The following is a 25,020-nucleotide window of genomic DNA, read 5'->3' as shown; positions in this document are numbered from 1 at the left end:
GTTTTCTTATTTGAGATCCCAAAGCAAGTAGGCTTTTCTGAATAGCTCACCTAACCATATCATTTTGTTCTCAACCTTTTATAAGCTGCGTTATTAGAATAACTTAATACTGTCCAACATTCATCAAGTCTTCTGTGTGATCATACAGATGCTTGCTTTGCTGTGTGGATTTTCTCAATGAAAAATGCATGAAGAGGGGAAAACGACAAAAAGTAGGCCAGGTAGGCACTCTATGTTTCTGGCTGTGTTTAATCACAGCCTAGAAAGTCAAAGCGAGCTGGCAAAAATTCTGCTTAGAAACAGGAGCATGATGTTTGTCATCCACAGTAATGAGTACAGTGTCATTAACAGCTTATTGGGGCAGTGCCGCGCTGCCTGTTCGCTTTCCCGTCCCCAGACAGGCAATGGATGGGCTGCTGACCCAGATCGGGCGTGTAAGACGAGCACAATTCTTCCCCTACAAGCCCCAGCAGTGACAACTGGTCATTAATGGTAAAAATTCTGCCAGTGTGAGGTTTTAGACACAATTTGTACTTCTTTAATTACGCAACAGGGGCAGGATTTGTCCCAGGGACTCTTATCAGGCTGAATTAGGCTTTAGAAGAACTAGGCTCAGCCCAGCTTGATCTGCATGCACCAGCTTCCCTATAAACCTTTGCAAGGGATGTGGTGGGGGCAGCGCGCAATGGTAATTGTTGCCAGGAGGAAGAGAGAAACTCTTGTTCCCGTATTGTTTTATTATTATGATGATGCAGAGGCGCCCCGATGGAGATCGTGGCCCTGCTCCACCAGGAGTTACACAAACACCGAGGTGGTAGGAGAGCCTCTGCTCCCTGAAAGCTGGCTAGCTGAGCAAGCTAGCGGGGCAAGCACCAGGAGAAAAGGGAGGGCTGCTTATCTTCAGTTGTCACACAGGGAACTGAGCACAGAAATTTATGGCTGTGCCCTGTCAGGTCCTCTTTCTCTAGTTTATTTTCCCCTTCTCTGTGCACTCACCCATGAGCTGATCTCTGGGGAGCACTTTGCCCTGTGGCAGAGATTGGTGGGACTCAGCTTTCCTTGGGTGGGACTGAGCCCCTGGGGATTCATCTGGTCATCCAGCGTTGGGTATTTGAGGAAATGCTGCCCCATTCTTTGATGAAGAATGAGCTAGCTGGGTGAGGAGATGACCCAAGTGAAGGTGTTATCCCCCCTTAATCTCCCTTTGGGATTTGTAGCTTTATCAGCGGGGACTGGCCACCACTGCACTTGCCGATAGGGCCAACCCCCGGTGTGCGGGATGGGTATGGGGATGTACAGCCACAGGGCTGATAAAGTGGAGCCCAGCCAATGGAGGGAGGCTGCTGGGGAGGGCAAGGAGAGGCCCTGGGTTCTGCTAGAGACTGCTGCAGACCCCAGGACATGCATATTTCAGCCCACACCAATGGGGCTTATCACTGCCAATTTCCTGCCTGGGGATGGCAAGGTGAAGATAATGTTCCAGAGCAGGCTAAGCACTTCCCTGGGGCTTTAAAAAACCAAGAAATATCACCTTCAGTTCATACCACATCTCAAACTGTTCCTAATGGGAAGCCATATATAGGTGACCAGTATGCTTATATTGAGCATATGGTGGCTGCAAATGAAGTGATTGCACACTTTGACTAGAAAGGCTTCTGCCGGGGTCACCTCCTTCAGAAATTAACTTTACCTAGTGTTTCTGTAAAGCGTCATGTCTTTTCTGAAAGGCAATAGTGATTCCCACGCTGAAAGTAATGGGGATTTGTAATGGCATTTAGGGCTGGATTAATTGCTGTGTGCTTTACGGTTTGCAGAAGTTTATAGCAGTATCTCCAGACTGCTGTAGGTAAAAATCAGCTCATTTTCCTTGTAATTCAAGGGCAAGGGAAACAGTAAAAAGTAAATATTTCAGCAGCACATCCTACTGCTGAAAACCAAGTCAAAGATCTTAAAGTATGCCAGCACAGGGATTTGTTCTGCATGAATAGTAAGTATGTGTATAGCCTCAAAAAACTCTTCCCTAGCTGGAAACAGCATCGTCAATAGGTCTGCAAGCTTTGGAAATACACTGACATACTGGCAGATAGCTGAGGGAGCTGCACGGACTGGTCCATGTGGGGTTCATGGGGCAGGACCATCCCCTCCTGGTGCATCGCCCATCATTCCTCATCCAAATGTCTTAGTGGTTGTTTGCTTTTCCAGGTTGAGCGGGATGAATCTATTTGCTCTGCATTAGTCACTAATTCCTGTGGAACAGAAGAGTACTGTGGTAGCCTGTTGAAGAGGGCCAGCAGGGACATGCCGGCAGCCTTTGTTTCCCCCCACTGCACACCAAGCTCCTTCTCACCTCCCAGTCCACGGTGATTCTAGAGGAGCGAGGCTGCTCTAAATAAAACCAAGCTGTGCCGGGGAGAAGGCGGCGAATGTAGGTCGGATGCAGTTGGAAAGCTGTTGGCGGCAGCACCGATGTGCACATAACCAGATGGTGATGGATGCGGTGTTAGGGGTGCTCAGGCTGCCTAAGGGCGATGCGAGCAGAGAGCGGGGCTGCATGTCACATGCCAGCTCCTGTGGGAGCACTGAGGCAGTGCTGTGGGCGAGGAGGAGCAGTGCAGGTCCGTCACACTGTAGGGGAACATGAACCCTCCCTGAGGGAGTGGGGTGCCAGCACCCGCCAACCATGGCTGAGAGAAGATGGGGTGGGACACAGGGGTCTCAGATCCTCTCCTCTGCAACCAAGACCAATAAAGGCAGGTGTTTTGGCATGGAGAAATTGAAATATCCCATCTCTTACAGTTGCAGAATCATAGAATCACAGAATCACAGAATGGTTTGGGTTGGAAGGGACCTAAAGATCATCCAGTTCCAACCCCCCTGCCATGAGCAGGGACACTTTCCACTAGACCAGGTTGGTCAAAGCCCCATCCAACCTGGCCTTGAACACTGCCAGGGATGGGGCAGCCACAGCTTCTCTGGCCAGCCTGTTCCAGTGTCCCACCACCCTGATAGTATAGAACTTCTTCCTTATATCTAATCTACATCTACCCTCTTTCAGTTTAAAGCCATTCCCCCTTGTCCTATCACTACATGCCCTTGTAAAAAGTCCCTCTGCAGGTTTCTTGTAGGCTCCCTTTAGGTACTAGAAGGCTGCTCTAAGGTCTCCCCGGAGCCTTCTCTTCTCCAGGTTGAACAAGCCCAACTCTTTCAGCCTGACTTCACAGAAGAAGTGCTCCAACACTCTGAAGTAATTTCGAGCCTTACCTGGGAGGAAAAGCTTCCCTCTTGGCTTCCCTTCTGCTCTGCTCACCCAGCATCATCCCTGCTCTGTCTTCCCCTGAGCCTGTGAACGGTGAGTGGCAGCTCTCCAGGCTTTCCTGGGGCTGGCTCGGGAGCATCTCGGAGCAATTAGCAGCAGGCACATTTCATTTCATTTCATCTTGCACTTGAAGAACAGTCCCAGGCGTATTTTGCTGGTAAAGGGATGCACGGAGGCACAGGAGCAGGAATGTAATTAGGTTGCCTGCTCCCATCTGATGTCTGTTACACAACATGTATCACCCCATCTGATTGCAATGTTCTGCACTGTGGCCTTGACTTCCCCCCCATCCTGCCCACTGCATCCAAAAAAGCCTCCAGAAAGCAGTGTGTTCAGCCATGCCATGGAGTTGGACTGCAGAAAGCCTTACACCCTCTCTTCCATCCTTCCCAAACCTGCGAGCATGCCGCTTGCTTTCCACAGGGGAAGTGCCTCCCAGGTAGGCCTGGTCCTGGGCTGGGCTGCAGCTCAGACCACCTCTCTCACCTAACATTTTAAACTGTGTTTAGCTAAGCCAGCCTCAAGACTGTCTAGGAGAGTTTTCCTCCAAGCCCCTACCCACTGCCAGCCAGACCCTATTCTGCAGAGATGGAAAATGCAGTCGACTTCCAGACTCAGGCAGGCAAACCCCTCAGCTCGCGCTGATGCTGGTTTTTAAAAACCCGGCAAGAAAAAGCTCATAATTAACACTAGTCTACAGCGCTAACTGGTATTCCAACCGAGACCAGTTGCAAAAGTGGTGAGAACAGCTCCCTACTGAGTGAGTGCACAGAATGCTCCCAGTGCCATGCAGCCCCTCGGTGGTCTTGCTATATGAACTTTATGCTGTTACAACCCTCTTTCTCTCTAAAGCAGCTATGCAAGCACCTGTCCAAGCGTGGCTGCACATCTGCCAGCAGAGAAACACCCAGCCATTCCCATTTTAAACAGTGCTGTTTCTCTGCAAGCCCCGGGCACCCTGGGGTGCAGGCAGAGGGGTGCCATGGGGTGCACTCATACAGCTGGGGCACTTGCTTCTCTGCCTGCACGTGGGGAAGCACGTGCAACAGCGCAGAGGGACAGGGTGGAAAACAAAAGACCCATCTAACAGGCAGAGAGCAGGAAAAAGGGGGGAAGAGAGGAAAGTGAGAGGAGGATGTGGGCAGGAGACAAGACTGCATCGCCTTATGTCGGCTGTTGTGCAATGCTGGCGAACGCTGAAGTCTTTTCCTTTTGGGAGGGGGTCAGCACTGTGTTTGCTGGGAGCAGAGATGTGCTGCCCACACAGACCAGCCCTCACCTCTGGCCAAACCTGGGTGGCTTCCGGGAGGGAAAAGCTTTCATTGCTGCTAAGCAGAGCGGGCATGGGGTAGCTGTCCTGCTGCCAGTGGGGACCAAGGTCTCCCATGGCCTCATGTGCTGCCTCAGTCAGGGGCTGCAAATGGGTTTTGTTACCTGCGTGGCTTTATTTATGAGCCTTCAGTGAGTAAGCACCGTGTTTCCATTGTTTATGTGAGTTACTATGTGTGATCAGTAAGCAGAGAACCAGATGCAATTTCAGGCTTGTGCAAACCTTGTTAGCAGAGTATTTGCTTTCTCTTTTCCTCAAGGTTCGCAGAACTTGTTTAACAACTCTTTTTCCCTGTAATTTAAGCATCTGAGGGTTTATTTTTTGAGGAAAAGGGACAAGTGCTTGAAAACACGGTTAGAACGGCATGTGAGACAACGTGTGTTAACACTGTGTGAGCAGCACATGCTGTTGCTGGGCTCTGTTCTGCACTTGTGTTTTATAAACACCACAAACACCAGAGACCCACCAGGCACCAGGACAGTTCCTGAGAACCCAAACGAACAAGCACAGGGGATGAAATCCTCTGATGCGCAGCGCTGCTAAGCACTCAAGGGACACCAAAACAGATAAACCCCTCTGCCCGTTTGTTTTCCCGAACGTACACCCGCCGCTTGCTTGGCAGCACTTTTTCCAGGAACATCTGCACGCAGGTCACCGGATCACCGGGGATATTTGGGGTTTCTTTTCCCCTCTCTCCCCTCCATTCAGCCTTCCCCTCCGTGCCCTCCCGTCCCCCTTCACGCCGCATCCTGCTTTCCTTCCTTCCTTCGCCCTTTTAATGCTTTTTCCCCCCGCCCCTAGAAACAGCAGGGCAGCACTGATGACCCCACATCCAGAACGGGATAAAGGACGGCACCGATGTCACCGCATCCCGCACGGGATAAGGGATGTCACCGGTGTCATCACATCCCTCACGGGATAAGGGACGGCACCGGTGTCACCGCACGGGATAAGGGACGGCGAGCAGCTCCCGCGCCGGCCGCTGATCACGCACCAGCCGCACACACAAACGCGGCCACAAACCGGACTCGGCACCGTCCTTCCCCGAGGTCTCCCGCTGTCTCCCTGGCTCCGGGCACCCCGCGCCTGGCTCCGCGCCATGTGCTCAACGCTGCCGCCGCCGCCGCCGCCAGGGGCGGGGGGTGGCCGGAGGGGCGCGGCCGAGGCGTGGCGCGGGGGCGCGCAGCCGCGCGGCGTGGCGGTGGGCGTGGCGGCGTGCCCCGCGGCCCCGCCCCGCGCCACCGCCCCCGCCCAGCCGCAGCACGGCGCGGCACGGCATGGCGGGGCTGCGCTACCCGCAGCAGAGCGGCTACTGCCGCGCGGCCGCCGCCATGAACCTCCTGCTGGGCGTCTTCCACGTCCTCCTGCCCTGCTTCCGACCCGGCGAGGCGCAGGGGCAAGGTGAGCGCACCGGCGGGATGGGCGGACGGAGGGAACGAGCGGCGGGCGCCGCCGCCCGCTCCGGGTGTGCGAGCCGGGCCCCCGCCGCCGTCCCTCGGGCGGCTGCCGCGGTGGCAGCCCGGGGACACAAAGGGAGCCGGGACGTGGCTCGCAGCCTCCCCCCACACCCTTCCTCCCGGCCCGTTGTCAGCCGGGCCCCGCGTCGCTGCGGGCCTGCCCCGCACCCGGGCCGCTGCCTGCGGGCTCCGGCTTCCCGGCCCCCTGCGAGCGCGGCCGGCCCACCCGCGGTTTCTCTCTCTGCCCCTGCAGCCATCGAGCCCATTCCCGGCGTGGTGGAGCTGTGGCAGGCCGAGGAGGGGGAGCTCCTGCTGCCCGCCCAGGTGAGGGGGTGCCGGGGGGGGGCGCGGCGGTGGTTGGGGCCGGGGGGCGTGTGAAGCGGGGCCGAGACCCGGGGGTCGGGAGCCATTACAGGGCCCCGGGGTGAGGGGGGGAGTGTGTGGGGCCGGGGGGCGGGTGTGGGGCCGCGGCGGGGGGCGATCGGCGCGGCCTCGCCCGCTGTCACACGCCACAACCCCGTCCCCGCGGATCCCCCTCCGCGCGCCCTGCCGTTACCGGGCTGCAAATGACGGTGGGGTTCTGAGGCTTTATCCCCCCCACCCGTTCCCAGTGTTCTTTCTCCTCCTCCCCCCGTTTTCTATCTCTCCCCCTCCCTTTTTTAATGAATGCATTAGTGCACAGTAAATACTGGATGTGCATATGATGAATACCATGTATTTTGTATTTCTATCTCAGACCTGCTCAGGTGAAGCCATTTTTCCCCCCCTCAAATGACACATCATTTCTGATGTCGTCCCGCTCTCGTCCTAGCTCATTCTTGTTTTGTTTAGCTGCTGGTGTTGAGCGCTAATGAGGTTTGCTAAATTCCGTGCTGGCAGGAGGAGCCGAGATGGTAAAATGCAGGGGTGGGCTGGTGAGTGAGGAGGGGTGCTGTGCGGGATGGAGGCGGTGGTCTGGAGTTTTTGGCATTTGAGGCAGTCATTTAACTTGCACTGATGGACTCTGCCATATGTTGAGCTGGGCCTTCCTAGACGTCAAGGCACCAGGCTCGTAAATGGGAAGAAGCAGTCCTTGGGGACATCATCTTATGTGAGGGAGAGAAAAGAGGGTAATTTATTTCTCTTTAGCCATTATATCATTCTCTGTTTAGTGCTCGGCTGTTGATACCTATTAACATAGGGAAAAAGAGCAGAAGTGTTATTTTTTTCCTCAGCTAGCTAATGATTGATTCTGCTTACCAGGGCCCAGCATTTTGTATTGTGGCATTATGAAAGTATCACCTATTGTATATGCAAATGATTATATATATATATACATGTGCATATATATGTTATGCTGTTCAGAATTTGCCTGGTGCAGAACGGTACTAGCTACGGGAAGGTGCAGCCTCTGTGCCCAGGGATGCTGAAGGAACTCGGCCTTTTGTGTGTGCATTCTTTACCTTGAAGACATTAAGATGCATTAGATGTAGAACCATGTAATGCAGTTGTTTATAGTCACTTCTCATAGTGAAGCTGCAACTGACTGATGGTGATGTGATGTTTACTTCCTGAGGAGATTAGGTTCACTTGGAAAACACTTTGTTCTTGAGCATCCTCATAAAAATGAGCTGTGGTGTGGCTGAAAGAAACCCAGGCACGAATGGCCAATGAACTTGGTGTGATTGAGCGTATGGTCCTGCTGAGCCCTTGCAGCCATGAGAGGCAAAGCTGAGGCTGCCGTTCTGCTCCTCTGTCATTTCTGTAGATGCTGTGGTACGTACGCAGGGAAGAAAGTGGGTCTTCTGGTTTCAGTTGTGACAGAGTGAGGAGTGAAAATCGCGATAGGCTCATTGAAGTAAAAGGTGGACGATAAAAGCCAGATGAACCATTTCCTGAGCGCTGGTGGTGCATCAGCTATTTTGCATGCCTTTCCCCTCCGAGCTTGGGGACCACAGCAGCATCTAATGCATCCGTGACTGCTCAAGCTGAAACAGAAGGGCCTGGGTTCCTCAAACACAGTTTTAAGACCGAATCTCAGTTCCAGGCCCAACCCTGATGCCCGAATTTCTGTTCCCTTGTGGGCTCGGGGTCTTGAATTTGAAGCTGCCTTTTACAGTTGTCAGGGAGGAGGAAAGGAGACCTCCCTCTGCTTCTGCAGATGTGGCAAGGGACCCTTCAACACCTCTTGCATGGAGTGTTCATGGCATTGCTCTGTGATGGCTGGTTGTGGCTCTCCTCTGAGCGCCCAAGGAGTCGAGGGTTACCCACCCTGCCGTGATCCCCTCTGGTGTCTGCAAGGTCCTGAAGGCAGTTCAGCATTCTCACCCTGCTGGTTGACTGTTCTGGGTTGGTGAGGGGCGTCAGCAGAGACAAGGGAGACTTGGAAAATCACTTCATCTGTTAACCTCTGACTGCCCTTTCTTTTTTAGAAGGATTCTTAAACTGGCAAGAGGTTTATTGCTTGCCCGTCTCCACTAAAGAAAAATAGCCTGGCTTACTGCTACAAGGAGGTTGTCCACGTTCTTTTCCTTGCAAAACCAGACTTTCTCGCTTAAACCCTCACAGAGGGTTGTTGCCTGGTATTTATGTACCGCAGCAGTGGTGACGCGATGGTGAGGGTCTAGTAATAGGAAGAACTTCCTTGCTTTTGAGTGGAAAATAAATACTGTTTGATAGGGAATATCTGAAGGTTGCTTCATTCATGTATTTAAAGATGGGTCTAGGGGAAGACTTTGGGAACGGGAAGTGCTGTGGTTCCTCGATCTGGTTCTTCCTGTTCCCTTTTGGAGGAGGGCAGGAGGGAGTGCGGCGTAGGAGAGCAAGGACTTTGCATATAGAAGTGAAAAATCTAGGGAAGGAACTGTGCATGCTCCTCTCCCAAAGCATCTCCCTCTCGCGCGTGTGTTGCGGGCTCCAAGCGGGGATATGCCCTGTCTGCCCAGCCGTTTTGCCCATTTCTGGCGGGTTACCAATGCTGTCTGATGGATGTTTTCCCTTTCTGTCGTGGCTTTGCACTATTATCTTGTTTTCCATGCATCATCAGCTGCCTGTGACAGAGCAGTTTTGAGCATTCCTTGCTGCCTGCAGAATTTGAGGGTGAAAGTTGGAGGGGTTGATAGCCCATTCAGCCATCAGGTTGCTGGCGCGTGCTTTTGTTCCAAGAGCATGTACCGAATAAAGACATCGTGTTAAGAAGTGAGGGAGGGGAAGCAAAGCATTTTAATATTTGTAGTTGCTTTCTAGGCCTCTCACAGCATCGCTTTGTCTACGTGAACTGCATGAATTTACATGCTGGAGCGCAGCCGCCCAGGGCCCCCACGCCTCCTCCCCGGTTGGTCCTTCTACCTTCTGTTTCCTCTTGCTTCCCTTTCATTGTTTGTGCTTCTTGCGTGCCCCCTCCCAGCTTCCCTCTCACATGTGTTTGTGCTTTTTCTTTTTCTTACTCCCTTATGCTTGTGATCCTTTGAGTTTGGCTTCCTCTGAAGGCTGCAGAGCTGTTTGGGGATGGCTCACCTACTGCTCTTGCTCCACAGCCGAGCCTGAAGGGTGTGCGTGGGCTTGCAGGCTGGAGCTGAGGAGCAGCTGCCCGTATCTAGTATGCTGACAGTCTTCCACCGGTCTGCAGCTTCCTCCAGCATTTTAATGTTTCTTCCTGGGTTCCCTTTTTGCTTTGAGACAGGCTGGGTTTCCCAGTCAGGATGTGGTATCCGTATTCCTTTGTGCCCAGGTCCTTTCTTGTTGAAGGTGGTGTGAAGTGTGGGGTAGCCACCTTGCTCTCCGTCCCCTCAAGCTCATTTTCATAGCAAATGTCACTGTGGTGGATGACTGGATTTTTGATTTTGTTTTCCTTCCCATCACTTGTCCTCACTGTGGAAAATGTACAGTCTTGCCTGCCCTGATGGTTGGGAGATGCATGGAAAACCAGTGGGATTTCGACACAGAAAATCTCAAGTGTGAGAGGCTTGATTAGAGCAGTTGTGGTTTTTATTCGGGCTCCTTATAATTTTGTGGTTTTGCTTGTTTGTTTGTAACTTGTTAATACTTACTGAAGTAAAATGCTTGAGAGAAAAGCTCCTTTATGTAGGACTTGACACCCAAACCCTTCACCATTAAAGGCTGAAAAAGCTCCAAATATGAACAGCCGTGTTGAGCACTTCAGTGCAAAGCTGAAAGGCAGTTAGTTATATTTTCTTCGCTGTAGAGGAGAGGAAAGAGCTCAATGAAAAGCACAGTAAGGGTACAGGGCCTGCTGCCTCCACTGCCATGAGGGTATGAAAGGAGAAGCACTGTGTGGGGGATTGCTGTGAGCATCTGAAGGCAGGGGCAGGCGGGTTGAGTACCTGCAGAGCAGGGCATGCAGTGCTTTCAGCCCCTTCGGTTTTGAGGGAGGAACTACTTTAAAATTAAATGAAGGTTAAATTGTAGGTCTTGATGTCACAATTGAAAATGATAGTAAGTCATCAAAGGCAACATAGACCAAACTCTCTTTTCGTGTCAGTGCCATGCCTGTCTGCTGGGTTTTCTACCATTCCTGCATGCTGCATGTAGGAGATGAGTGAGATGTTTCATTAGAGGAACACCCTGTGTATGTTTCAGTTTGCTTGCAGATACTTAGGAGATTACAGTGACAGATTATTTCTAATGTTTAGGGTGCTTAAATTTTGGAGGAAGAGAAAGATGCCACAATATTTACTGTATTGTTACAGGTGCTGAGCGAATACAGAGCTGCTGCCTGGATTTTCGCTTTAAAGGTTCTGCACAGTTCTGAAAGATTATTGTATTGTTTTTTCTTTTCCCATGTAGTAGCAACTCATCTTCAGTTCCTGTTCTTCAGTGCAGCTCAGGGGCTAATAAGGTTAATTGTTCTGCTGGTTTCGAAAGCTGAAGAAGACCTTGATCTTACTTATGTATCTGAGATATGCAGCACTGCAGTATGTCATTAACAGAGGCGCATCCCATCAGCTATGCACAAATTAAATGTACGGAGTCACTGACTTCAAAGTAGGGTTTGTTGGAAGGCACACAATTTGTGTGAAAGCCCGAGACAGAGTTGGGTGGGAATTGTGTTCCTCTTCGGGCTGTTAAAGGGCTCCTCCAGCCTCCTAGCTGAGCTTCCGGATGGTGCTGATAGGGCTTGGGGCTGGTTGGCCATGCAGATTATGCTGAAGCTGTCAGCCTGGGCTCTCAAGACTGGTGTGACATGAGAGGGGCGCTTTCAGGGGCGTTCTAGCACAAAGATAAGCACCTGCATATAGTCAGGATGAGGTTTGGAGGAAGCGGATTTTTTTTTTCCTGTCATGGACAGGCTGCTGGGACCTGCATTTTAGCTTCAGGAGTAGTTCCCTTTCTCCCATCCCCCTGTAGTACTTGTCTGGTCCTACGGTAGTTTGAGAAAGCTTGTCTTCTTGTTTTTTAAATCCTCAGTGCAAGTATACGTGTAGCCTGTGGCATATACAGGAGAGATGGCAGGAGAAAGCTGGACATGGGGCTCTGTGTGCATGCCCAGGGTCAAGGGTGATTTTTTTATTTTTATTTTTTTCTTGCATAATTGAGCTTTTATGCTGTGGCTGCATGATATAGACTGGGGAGGTTCTTGTCATCATTGCTTGAGAAAAAGCAAAAAGGAGAAGTGGGAAGATAGCTAGCATTAAGGGTGAGCACCGTGTAATGACAGAGACCCAGGTTTCTGATGCCTGGCAGATGTTAAGCCATTTAAAGGAGGAGTTAAGCCATTTAAAATGAGGATAGCTCATCAGCTTGTTGAGGTGGAGAAGCTGTTTCTGGAGGGTGTGGATGAGGAGTTTTCTAATTCTGCTTGGTATGTACTGAGGTCCTGAAAGTTCAAAAGGAACTGAGAATTTGGGTTTGTATTGTGCCCTACTGGTAGAGTCTAACAGCAAGGCTTAGCTGGGTTGTTAGAAGAGATGGCCGGGTCACCATGAGGGCCGGGAGCTAGGATCTCTAGGTAAGCAGGCCTGTGCTGAAGATGTTGCAGATCCTGGACAATTATCATGGTGTCTCCAAACACTCTTTAAGGGCATACATACAGAAAGATTGTCAAGTCCTCAGATTAACTTGTACTTCCCTGTCAGTTGAGTTGCAGATTAGGTTATACTATGGTGAAGGCTCTGCTGCTGCTGTTGGATGAGCTGCTTGTAGCAAAAAGATTGATGTTTAGATACATCTGGTAGCTTTCAGCAAGAGCTGTAATAATAATAGCCATATTATAATTATTTTAGCTATAGTGTGAATTATTAATAATAATATTAACCATATTTGCTGCCTTAGTTACCTATTTTTCCCCCCCCTGCACAAGGCTCAAGTCTTCAGAAATCCTGCTGTCTGCCCTGTTCAGTAGATGAATAGGGCTGCCTGATCTGTTTAAGCATCTGAAGCCTGTAGAAAGATGTTCAGTGTCTGTGCAGGTGATTTTTTTTCTTTTTCCAGTATGTAATGCAAATAGGAGCTAGAGTCAAAGCTCTGGTGGCTTGGGGCCTGTTCCATGATGCACTTACATGGGAAATGTGTAGGAGTAGTGGTGGAAGGTGCATTCATTTAATTTTAAAAGTCTTTTTCGCCACTGCCCCCCCTACTTTTTCATTGCTAAGGTCTGTAGCTTGCATCTTGTGAAACCATCACTTGCAGAAGCAGTAGCTGGGAAAACTTACTAGCTGTTCCTGGCAGGATAACTGTGACCTCTTCCTGAAAAATGTTAATCTCCCTAAAGTTGTCCCTGGTTTCATCAGCGCCGGTTGGGTGGCTGTAACATGGTCCATTTTGAGTTGTACTTAAAGCTTTCCTGGAGATCTTGGCTGGTTCAGAGCAGCTACCTGCTTGTTTTAAATGGTTTTCCTGCAGGGAGCTCATTGAACCAATGCTTGAGTTCATTTCTGTAGACAGCTCAAAGTGGTTAGTTGTGAACTGCAAGCTGGCACAGTGTGTTAACTGCATGTCTTAAAAATTGCTTTGGTCCAGCAACTGAGCTCAGCTGTTGTGTTTAAAGCTTCTGTGCTCTCTGATTTCTTTATGTGCTGCTGATCACTTATGAAATCTGGGTTTGGGATCTCGCAGTCCCTGTTGGAACATGGTACCTTGCCATTGCTTTTGGTGTTACCACGTGATCTGAGTTTCAAGGCATTCTGCATCCAATTTACTCAGGTACTCACTAATGAAATTTACTGACAAGGGTAAGTAATTTGAAGGTGGAGGAAATAGTCTTCCTGTAGTTTGAGGACAATTGATGGATTTAGATTGAAATTGTGTGTGTGAGCAGAATTTTGTATAAAAGCATTTGTATAAGTGGAAAAATGAGTGTTGAATGAACAGTTGGGGAAAAAATAATGGAGCAGCCATGTTAAGTCACCATTTGTCTTGTCAAAATGAACAGAAACCTCAAATGGGATGGCCAGCATCTACCTTACTTGAATCATCAAGGGTTCTCTTTAGGAATTGTAGATTTCTGAGTTTGCTTTGCAAGCAAGTCATGTGAGAGTCCGTCTTTGGTGGAGTTAAAAATGGTACATATGTCTAGTGCACCCTGTTGTAGTTCTGAGATTCTTATATAGTATTTTCTCTGTTTGTCAGGCTGATTTGGAGGAGGATGTGGAAGAGCATCCACAAGAGCAAAGGTAAGCAAAACTCAAATGAAAACATAAAGTAGTGAAACTAGTTTTGTTTTTTGCTTTAGGAAATACTGAAGTGTAATTGAGCAGACTAATAAAAATTATTTTTTTCTGCTGCATATTAAATAGACTTTCATCACTTGTAGCTCACTATTTTCTCAACTAATGTTGATACTAGTCTCCTAGCAAGACCGGAAAATAGTGCATAGCGTATGGAAGACTGAAATGTTCTCTTGCGTCTCTTTCTCCTTATTCTAAGGTGCATTTGCTTTTACACGCACACACAAAAAAAAAAAAATCTGTGTTTATTAATTCTGCTCTATTGTGTATTTTGTAATGAATTTCTTTAAACAAGAGGACAATTTTCCATTCCAAAATTTGCAAACATAAGTAGTCTTGGGAGTGTTAATTTGTACCAAGGCAGGGAGAGGGGTAAAGAAGATTTAAAGCCAAATGCTTATTAGTGTGTTGCTGTGGAACAATAAATATTCTGCCTTATTTCTTGAAATCAGATAAATAATAAAGCTCTTAAGCACTGTAGCCTCAACTCTGCTGTTTCTGATAATATCAGGCCTCCGCTGTTTTGAAGGGTTGGGTAAATAGCATCACAGATTATTTTTTAAATACACATTTTGTTTCCTCTGAGCGACCAGATTAAAATGCTTGGACATCTACCAGTGAAACACTTCCTTCCTTTGGTATGTGTTAATGTGGGTACAGCTTTCGGTGCCATGCCAGCCAGAAAGATCACAAGACTTAAAATAAACATGTGTAACACCACCATGCTCTGATGGCTGCAGTTAGCCAGAAATCCTTTTCTCATTTATCTCCCTGCCCTTACCCTGGCTTTGAGAGCCAATAGATCTGATAAAATACAAGCCTTGCTGGGAGCTGGCAGAAGAGTGGTAAGCTCAGGTGGTAAGCCTGGGGGTGGGAAGTGGATGGTTATGATGGGTTTGGTTTGTCTTGAAGCACTGTAACGCTTCTTCGCACAGCTTTTCCCCCCTCTTTCTGCCCCACTGGGAGCCTTCTTGTCTGAACCCAGCATCATATTAGGGCTCCTGTGCCTCATCACCGTGGGAGTGACAAAGACGGTATCGAAACAGGATGGGAGAATTTCTGATGCCTCTGACAGCTGGTGCTGATGGTTTGTGCTTTTCCTTCTCCCGTTGCAAAAAGAGGGATAAAGTGTTGAAAGCTGGCATGTTCCCAGATTTTCAGCTGCGGACTACAGTAGGTTTTGATGTTAAATTTTCACTGCGTGCTCTCTTTATTGGGAGGTAGTGAGAAGACAGCAGTCTCAAATGCTGTGCTGAAAGTGGTTTCTGAGATTTTTCGTTAGTAGGCAGAGATGTAGCTTAAGGAAAAAATCTCTACCTGCCTGTTTTTCTCTGTAAGTGGATGGAGTAACAGGCTACTATGGCAATAATAAAAATATTATTGAAAGATAAATAGTTTATGAGACTCAGATAGGAAAAAGTGGTTTGACTTTTTTTGTCATTCGGTGCTTAAAGATTTTTCTAGTAGTTACTCATTTCCAAAAATGAACTTGTCTTCTGTAAGTAAAGCTTATGAGGTTCAATTGCATGGATGGAAACATCCTTCTATTGCCATACTGAAATGCTTCAGGAAACTTGCCTAAACAGACACTGGGTTTTATGCATCTTTTAAACTGTTTTGGTTTGCTGCCGTATATAAACAGCAATGTGTGTTGTGTCTGTATACTGAAGGAATGTTACAGTGTAGAAGAATAATGTTATAGTTTATGAAGAAGACCTAGCAAAGGTACATTAGAAAGACTAGAATTTATTAGTTTCTTTCCAGATTAACTTTCATTCCCTTGGCTTATATTACTATATGGTGAAATCATGGGGATTTCCTTTTCCTGTAGCAGCAAAAGCTGAGAGCTTGCAGCATCTCCATCTCATTGTCTGCCAGCGTACCCTAGGGAAATCAGCTAAAGCTACTGAAATTTGATGTGAAGCCCATAGAAGCAAAGCACCTTAAAGTGGTGGTATGAAAAGAAGTTAATGGAGATAGAGAAAACAGAATTTTCCCCAGAGCTGAAGAAAGCGTAGTTTGACATCTTGGGGCATAAAGGAGAACATCTTCTCCCAAAACATTGTTTTATTCAGTTTTTAATTCTAGGTTAATGGGCTCTCTTGGGAACTTGTTAACCTACTTTAAAACAAAAAAAAGTAATGTATTATTAACAGTCTGTAAACTGGCTTCCTGTGCATGTAATCACAGGATCTTCCATTTGGGGTGGGCTTCTTGGTTTGCTGTTGTTTTTTGTGGCAAGTGCACAAGGGGTGTGGATGTAGTCTCAATATTTCTGGCTTAAGTTTAGCTTTAACAAATACAGAAGTTTGCATGGAGGTAAAAAGACATTGTCAAAATAGCAGTTTTTGTAAAGAGCTATTTCAGAGGTGAATGAGAAGTGGTTGATCTGGAGGTCTGTGGTTTGCAGCTGCCCTGAGTGAGAAAAAGGTAATTAGTAACTCCTAATTTCCAGCCTATTCCCTGGTTGCTTGGATGCTACCACAGATCGTTTTCTGCTGCTTTGTCTCTCTGGATCAGACTCTGAAATAAGAAATGCTGGACAGTAGGTACTTGAGTCGTTGGATGTACTGCTTCAGGCCACAGTCTTTGACAGAATTAGAGCCACGTATATTTCGATTAATCTGTTAAAAAAAGCTTAGTTTTCTTAAAAAATGTTTCTTATATTTGAAAATCAGTAGTAAAAAGATGTCTTCCAGAACAACTGTGGCTCGGGAAGTTTTCTTAGAAGAAAGTCAATGCCAGGTGTTAACAGAAAGGTTGTTTTGGGGTTTTTTTGGTGGGTGTTGGCTTTTTGTGTGGTTGTTGTCTCCCATCCCCCTTCACACTGGTGACTGTTCGCTTGCCACAGCTGGCAGTAGCAAATTTTTGAGAATTAGGTGCTTGCTTTTTTGTTAAGCGTTTGCTAAAGCAGCAGAATGAGTCAAATGCAGAAGTCTGGCACAGATAAAGGGACATTACTGTTAGGTGATGTGCACAAATGATGCTATCAGCATTTTCAGCTCTCCACTTCAAGGAAGTAGTCATTGGACTACCAAAAGAAAAAATAAGTTTTCACATGTATGACGTTCTTAATCCTTGTTTTTGAGGACTTCTGGAGAAAGGCCTTTGAGGATCCAGTTTTCCAGCTGACATGTTAAAGAGCATTTGCACCAGGGTAAACAGCTGTACTCAAGATTAGGAGCATGCATTCTTAATATGTGATGTGCATTAATAGTCCACGAGACAGGAAGGCCGCACAATACGAAGAGTATGGTGTGTAATTAGTAAGAGGACATTTTCCAGCCCTTACCTGTAACAGTTAGGGCATATTTTGCTTTGAGTAGATAGGTATGAACTGTTAGGAAATTTGTAAGTGTGATGCAGTTAGCTCAGTCAAGCATTTCTGTTGAACTTTTGCCTTTGATCACTGGGAGAGTGTTGGACCCTGTGGATTGGAGCTGCTTGGGGAAGTAGATGATATCAGCTCCCAATGGGTTCTTGCTAGGGTGATAGTGCAGCCTCGGAGTGGCAGCTGGTGCCTGGCACTTTGACCTCTCCTGGTTACCAAGTGGAATTTATTACTCCTAATCCTGTGATTTTTGCTGTGTCCCTGAAGCAGTGCTCCAGACATGGAAGAGAAATTGGAAGGTAAAGGTAGCAAGGGAGTAGCTTACTAGTTGCCTGAGAGACAAAGCAGTTAAGGTGCACTGACTGCAAAATTACTTGGGGGTTTAGCGGATACTTAAGAGATGTTTTTATAGCATTTGCCTCAGGAAGAATCCAGAGTGGCTGGGGACAATGAGCCTGCTTCACATGAGGTCATACCTGGAATTTCTCACTGGCTAGAACTTCATCTCATCTCCAGTCGAGACACAGATGAGTCTGGTGCTGTGGATGGACTATTAAGACACTTTACAGGGGGACTCATCCTTCAACAAAGCCTATGGTCTTAGTGCCATAATGAACCCAGGACACATAATTTCTGACAGTCCAGTTCTTTGGAAGTAATGGCATGGGACTGGTGGTACTGGCCTGTGTACCAGATAACTACCTTGGTTAGTGGCTAAGCCAGGAAAAGAAGATTGAAAAAAATAAGTTAGAATCAACTGGATTTTTTTTTTTCCTTCTGCCTTTTTTTTTTTTTTTTACTGAGAAGAATAAAAATTGATTTTGTGCCAGAAAAGTTGCCCAAATTATTAGAAAACCAGTGGTTTATGTTGCTTACTTTTTAAACATTCTTGTTAAAGTCAAACTGAGTATCCATTGAGAAAACGTATTGAAATGAAGAGCTGAAAAATAGTTTTGAGAGTGTCAGTGAGTGCTTAAACTGTTTGAAAGGAACCATCCTAAACCAGTATTTTCAACCTAAGCTTGTATTAAGTACCACAATCATTTAGGTTGACATTAAATTTACCTCCCCATTACATGAAGACTTCCTAGAATATATGCTTGGTCATGACTTGTAGTAGTGATATTTGCTTTTATTAAATTGTTAATAGTTTTAATTATTTTTTTTCTTTATAAAAGAAGCAGAAATCTTTGTGTGTATTAAAAAAAAGGGGGGGGCAAAAAAGCTGCATTTCGTGTGGAAGAAGGTTTTTACTTAACATTAATGCACTTGCATGTAGTAACACATTTCTACAGTATGCATGGAATGGGTGTTTTTACTGGGTTGCACCCAAACCTGCTTCGATATTGGTTAACTTTTGTTTTTAATTGATAAGTCACTGCTGTTGTATCCTGCTTACAGTTTCACCACATCACCAAGGGACTACTCATTTCAAGTTTTGCTGGGTGCCTAAAGAAATGAAATTTACTTTATGTAAAGTACTATAGAAGTAAAGGAGTGGAAATGAGATGTCCACACACGTACCTGTTATGCTTGGGTGAAAATCCCTAAGGAAACACATTTGGGAACACAGAGGGTAATGTGAAGCTAGAATAAAAAAAAGCTTACAGAGAAAAATTGCTAGAAGGCCAACAAACTTGGGGGGGTCTCTCATAGATGAAGAAACAAATTGTTCTGGAAGGAACTGTCAGTGTTACTCTTCCTCCCCTTACTTATGCTTCCACCAGGAACAGCCAAGGTGGCAGGTTGAACTATTGCTGCTTTAATCTTTTATCTCTGTTTTATATGTTGTAATTCATTCACCGATGAACTTTGCCTTGCTGAACTTTGTATTAAGTGCTGTTAGGGACAGCTGTCCGCTTGTGTGCATTGCTTCTTCCAAAATACTGTTCCTTTTGCGGAATTGTGTTGCATTGATACAGGTTGTAAAAAACCTGTTTAGTTCTTTTGTTTGTGGTGTTTGGTTTTTTTTCCCTGGGACATGGCATGACAGTGCTGTGTGCTAGCAAATGAGTCAAGCTATCCATTTATTTATTTGTTCCTAAGCTGCTTTCAGCACTTCTGAAATGAGAGCAGTGGCCTGGGCCAGCTGTACCGTGTTTCACACCAGACTGAGGAGCTAACACTATGGCTTTTTAAGATCTGGAGTTAATGGCAAATCATAGAATGGTTGGAAAGGACCTTAAGATCATCTAGTTCCAACCACCCTGCCATGGGCAGGGAGCCTCACACTAGACCATGTCACCCAAGGCTCTCTCCAGCCTGGCCTTGAACACTGCCAGGGATGGAGCATTCATAAATTCCTTGAGCAACCCATACCAGTGCCTCACCACCCTCACAGTAAAGAACGTCCTTATATCTGACCTGAACTTCCCCTGTTTAAACCCATTACCCCCTGTCATGTCACTACAGTCCCTAAACGGGACAGCCCTACTGTGTTTTGCGAAGAGCTGTCCTACTTCTGTCCTAGGCATAAGTCCTACTTGACGTTAACTGAAATATTTTAAAAGTGATGCATGGCCAGATTTAATTATTGATATGCTGTTGCAATCCCATTCATCAAAATCTTGCCTGCTTTCACTGAAGAAGCCCTGATGGTATGTATGCATTTCTCTTGCTGTTGTAAGCCCTCTTGGGCTGGAAGATGCCCATGGTTCGATCTGTACATTGGCTTGTATGCTGACCTAAAATGGACTTTCTCATCTATGGGTGACAATTTGACTTTGAGAAATAAAAGCAATCTTGGTGTGGTAATTGAAAATTGGCACTTGTGCTTTCATATGTCTTGCACTGCTTTGAAAAGCCACACAGGCTGTCTTTACTCCAGTTTCTATACTGGTACAAATAGCAGCAGTGACAGTCTCCTTTCAGCTGGGGCTATGAGGTTATTGATTGTGCAAGGATTAGTGTATGTGAAGAAGCTGTATGTGTGGATATGTGCTACTGGAGTAAACTTTCTCACATGTAATGACCTGTTTTAAACAGACAAATAAACTGTGCTTTACAGTTTGGCATCCTGTATCTTTCTCTTCTTCTGTTAACTTCTTCACTTTCTTTTCCCACTTTCTGGTTGTGTGGTGGTACTCGTGCCAAGGCTGCCTCTCTGCTCCCTTATCTGCTGCAGTGCAGGAGGAGCTGCAGAGGAGCCCAGCCAAATCTGCTGCTCTGCTAACTGTTGGTGAGGTAGATGAGCAGATTAGTCCCCAAAAGTGTGGGGCTGAGAGGGAGAACATCCTGTTGGGATTAATGCCTTATCGAGTCAATAGCTGTTGGGTAGGAGAAGGGAAGAACATTTGCATCAGTGTGATGGATAGCCTTGGAGGCTACCCCTGTAGCCTGTGCTTTGGGGCAAAGTCCACCCAGAATGCATGGCCTTTAGGATTAGGACAGTCCTGATCTAAGCAGGTGGGACAAAAGGGCATATGGTGTCTTATTTTCCATTCTGTGTTAGTTTCAGTACTGTCTGCAAAGCTATACAAGAGCAGAGACAGATCTCATGGTGACACAGGCTGTTGGTATCGTCATTCAGCAAACACATGGGGACGGTCAGCTCTTCCTGCCAAGCAGCCACATGCCGCGAGTGCCCTGCAGGTCCACTGCGTAAATGGCATTCTCCTTGTTCAACTTAACCTTCCTTGTTTGGAAAAAGGGGATGTTAGGACATGCTTTGTATGCTTAGAGGAGAGAAAAAGGGAAAAAAGAGAAAAAAAAAAAGAAGGTGGTAAAAGCAGCTGCTGTGGCATGTTTGTCCTAATCCTTGTAAACTTGGTGTTCCCATAACTCATGCATGCTCCTTCTATAGGTAGTTCAGAATAGGAACTCTCTTCTTATGCTTCTACTTTTACATTTAATACACTAATAATGTATTTCAGATGCGTGTTAATCTCAGGCTAATCCCTCTGATTTGTGGGCCACAAAAGGTTTAGCTTTATATCTGTAATTTATTAATAAATTATTTTTACTTCCTTAATAGCCGCTTCTTAGTTGCCCTTAAGAGAGCTTAATTTGCCATAATTTTAATATTATGCAGTTAAATGATAGACATCTGGAATAATAGACTGATGTCAGCAATCTGAATTGAATCTGAATGCCCATAGGCATTTAGCTTCGTAGTTTTTCTGTTGCTGCAGATTGGCAAATTATGACAAAATAAAAAATGAAAAGCCAAAACCAACCAAACAAAAACACTCCCCTCAACCCCAAACCAGATCAAACCAGAAACAACAGCTTGCTCCCTGTCAGGAATTTGCATGGTCCGCTCCTGAATCAACCCCTGCATGCTGCCTTGATTCTTACAAGCTGGGTGTAAAGTTCCCTGAAATCTGTCTGATGCAGTGTGGTAGAGTGTTTTAGGCAATGCTGTTACCTGACTCTCATCTTCCTGAAGACTCAAAAGTAATGCAAACCTGGCTTATGCTGCTTCATGTATTTTTATTTAACTAGGAAAGCTGTGCTCAGAGAAAGCTGCACTCCCACCCTGGCAGTGGCTTTGGGTGCATGACTTGTAGGCAAGTAGGTGAAGGAGCCTTTTCAGTAATTTTGGTGTTTGCCATGGTAACGTAAGTAAAAACATTGACAGGAAAATAAAGCAAATAGCTCATCTGTACCACTTTCAGTTCAGTTTTATAAATTCAAGCCTAAATTTAAAAAACCTGTGTTAGTTACATTGTTTTAAACATTTTCTATCTGCTTTCTTGAATAGCTGCTTTGGGAAAAGACTTTTTCTTTGTGGTGGTTATTACAGAATGAACAACCTCTTAATCAGGACAGAATAGCCCTGTCTACTTCAGGGAGAGGAAAAATTTATCAAATATTATACTTGCATCTGACAACAGTGTGTATTATCTCTTTTGCAGAGTTCTGAGTACTCACTGCAAATATTTGCTTTATATTTATAGAAGAGTTTGCTTTAATCAAATAGGCTGATTGCTTAGGAAAAACACATGGTCAGTATGAATAATTTAGGTGTCTGCTTGTCCTCTCAGGGGTCCACCGTTCTCTGTTATGTCCAGGATGCTACCCGAGATAAGGAAGATAGAGGGTGAAGCTGGCTGTGTTAGTAGTCACCTTATCTTCTTCTGCATCTTCTGTCCCCAGAGTGGCATGCAAATAAAGCTGCTTTTTTTTGTGTGTGTGTATGTGTCTTGGTAACTTACAGAATGTGCAAATTGAACAAGGACAGCTCAGGGTCCTTTTTATGTATGTGTGTGCACAAAACAGACCTTGCTTTCTGTAGAACAAGCGGACTTTATATAAATGTGAAACACGGCAATTCCACAGTCAAAACCAGTCACCGTGAATAAGTTTTTTTTTTCTCAAACTTATGAGGTAAAGGAGAGAGAAGGGAAGATGTTTTTCAAGAGGAGGTTGAGAAGTAGCCCGGTGGTTTTGTTTTTGGTGAGGTTTTCATCTTCTGATAGCCACATGTCTGTTTCAAGATACTGTTGCAGTAGCTAATAAGCTGTAATCAGTGGTTTACCATCTCACCCACCTGGACACCAGAACTCCACAGATGTCAAAATTAAGAAATTTGAAGTGCAGAATAATATTTTTTGCCTGATAAAAGCCAAATTCTACTTCAAAACTTCATAAAGACAAATGAAGAAGCTGTAAGGACTTGGAAGTAAAAGGAAGAAAGTAAAGATAGTGACTGATGTTCAGCTCTGTTGAAAGCACGGGCTGTGTTGACTCTGGTTCATGGTTTTGTTGTGTTTCAGTTAGAAGTTGGGCTTTCTGAGCTAGGGAAAAAAAGTGTTAAAATGTTTGCTCACAACAGCAAGGTCCTTAAGGAAATGTGAGAAATGCAGGAAACAACTCCTTTTTTTAAGCCTAGAAACTGTTCTTTTGGATGATGACATGGTGAAGCTTGCACTAGTGTAGCTGAGCTTGCGTTGTAAAAAACCTCAGTTTCCTTGCAGTCCTGAGATTTGCAGCTGGTCTGGCCAGTTGTCACTGTATCTTTTGAATACAGAAATCATTATCTATTCCATAATTTCCAGGTTTTTAAATTGCTGTTCATTGTTTTAATGTTTCTCTCCAGGACCTGGTTATTTTCTGAGAGCCTGAAGCATAATTCCATTGTCACATATCTCTGTATCTCTGTCTCAAAAAAGAAAAAGTTAACTCCTAATTAAATAGGCAGTCTCAGCTTTACAAAGTAGAAAAAGGGATAAATGGCAAGTTTGTAATCTGCTTATTTTAGTTTCTGCTACTATCTATCTGCCTTGTTGGTAGCATATACATGTTGATCTCCTGAGTGGAAATTTCCCAGCCTTTTTTACTTATGTGTGAATGCATATACAGGATCTAGTGGAAAACTAATAATCTCTCTTGTTCTACTGGTCTTTGTTCTTCTCTGAGCCCCCTGAATGCTGCCATGTTCTTACAGCCTTGTTTCCCCTCCTGATTTACTGGAGGGCTTTTCCTCGTCACCTGTGTGGTGGGTATATGCTTGAAAAGCTTTTGGGAGTCTGAATAGAGAATGGGATTGTTATACAGACTCTCATATTTCCAGAAGCTCTAGAGACTGGCTTTGAGTCGCTGCAAGTGTTGCCATTAACTCCTGCACAGTTATTAAAGAGCTGACAGTGTTTGGCAAGCAGTGGATCCAAATGTTAGTACTTAATGATTTTCTAAGTGTGTTGGCGCACTGAAGTCTTGACCTTTCCTGTGAAGCTGCTTCGATTATTTCTGTGATTTCTGGTTATCAAAATTAAGCCAGGCCACCTGGCATCCAGTTTCCTGCTGGTGCTCTTGAAGAGTTCCTCTGTGGGCAGCATGTGGGTTTGGTGGGATCAGGCAGCTCTTTGTAGTCTTTTAGCTGTAGGTATTTGTTTCTTATCAATGGGAACAGAAACAGGTTCAGCAGTCGTGTATCAAACTGAAACTGGGCTATATGAATACATGTGCATGTGCTTGAGTGCCAACTCCTGGCAATTAGAAGACCAGTCCACATTTGTCGGAGCAGCATTTGGGAATACACTTGGAACAAAGAGGGACTTTGAAGACTTCTTTGGCTCTGAGCCAGCAGTCTCAGTGTGATGTGTTTAGCACTGGAGAGAGAAAAAACAGATGTGTGCTTGTTTGTATGTTATTTGCGAGGAGGATGCTTTGTCTGCTTTCCAAGGTCTTGAGGTTCCTGTACATTCTGTTGCCTTTTAACTCCATGGCAGCAGTGTGCTTGGAGGAGAGGTGCAGCTTCCACAGGCCATAGAAAAATGCCACGAGGCTCTTGGACTTCCTTGCTGCTTTGTGTCAGAGCACCAGAGCACAGTGCACCAGGTTCTCAAGGCTTTTTGGTGGGAATATGTAAAAGCCGTTAATTGCTCATCTGTTACAGGCTGGATGTTTTATAAACAAGTGTGTCCTATGGGTACATTTCACTCTGTCTGAAACCCATCTTCACAAACGTTGTAGTGTAGCAGTTGTCATTGCACAACAGAGCTGAATCCTTAGAGAGTTTAGGGTAAGAAGCAAAACTGGTTGGTTGAATTATACTGAAATATCTGACAGTACAGTAGATTTATTTTCTTTCAGGATAAATTGTAGTTCATTTAAAAAAAAATTGGTAGAAAATAAAAGCTGTAATTTTAAAGTTTAATTACGTTTGTGACTGCTGCTACTGAGTATGGAGATGTGCATTGCATGAAATTTCACAGTTGTAGATACTAGATGTTGTCCAGAAAGATTTGGTTGCATTTGCAGGAGTTAATGCAGAAATTACAGAGTGTAGTTGTTTGCTCTTTGAAATTGAAACATGAAAAATTTTCATTTTGGGACTCTACCAAAGTTATTAGGACGTGACTGTCATCACCCACAGGGCTGGACAGTCATGGTTCAGATGCAGTCTGGGCATTGGGCACTAGCTCATGGCTGAAGTAATACTGTAGCAGGTCAGCTCCCACATCATGCACTAATCACAA

The 25,020-nt window shown here is 45.9% G+C and overlaps 1 protein-coding gene across 8 annotated transcripts in view; it reads left to right on the top strand.

Annotated features, from left to right (window-relative positions):
* The first annotated feature begins 5,840 nt into the window (after positions 1 to 5,840).
* Positions 5,841 to 25,020, top strand: part of TMEM131L (transmembrane 131 like) — an 84,683-nt gene continuing 65,503 nt past the window's right edge. For all 8 annotated transcript variants that reach the window (XR_003992414.2, XR_003992413.2, XM_030493203.2 and 5 more), the window contains exons 1-3: positions 5,841 to 6,047; positions 6,357 to 6,427; positions 13,670 to 13,713. Coding sequence is in view for 6 of the 8 variants with exons in the window: in XM_030493203.2 (XP_030349063.1) it covers positions 5,924 to 6,047; positions 6,357 to 6,427; positions 13,670 to 13,713 (239 nt within the window). In the remaining 2 variants the exon portion in view is untranslated. The remainder of the gene's footprint in view (positions 6,048 to 6,356; positions 6,428 to 13,669; positions 13,714 to 25,020) is intronic.

This window comes from Strigops habroptila, chromosome 7 (genome assembly GCF_004027225.2).
Source record: "Strigops habroptila isolate Jane chromosome 7, bStrHab1.2.pri, whole genome shotgun sequence".
Lineage (NCBI taxonomy): Eukaryota > Metazoa > Chordata > Aves > Psittaciformes > Psittacidae > Strigops > Strigops habroptila.
This window is presented reverse-complemented; position numbering and strand designations above follow the sequence as displayed.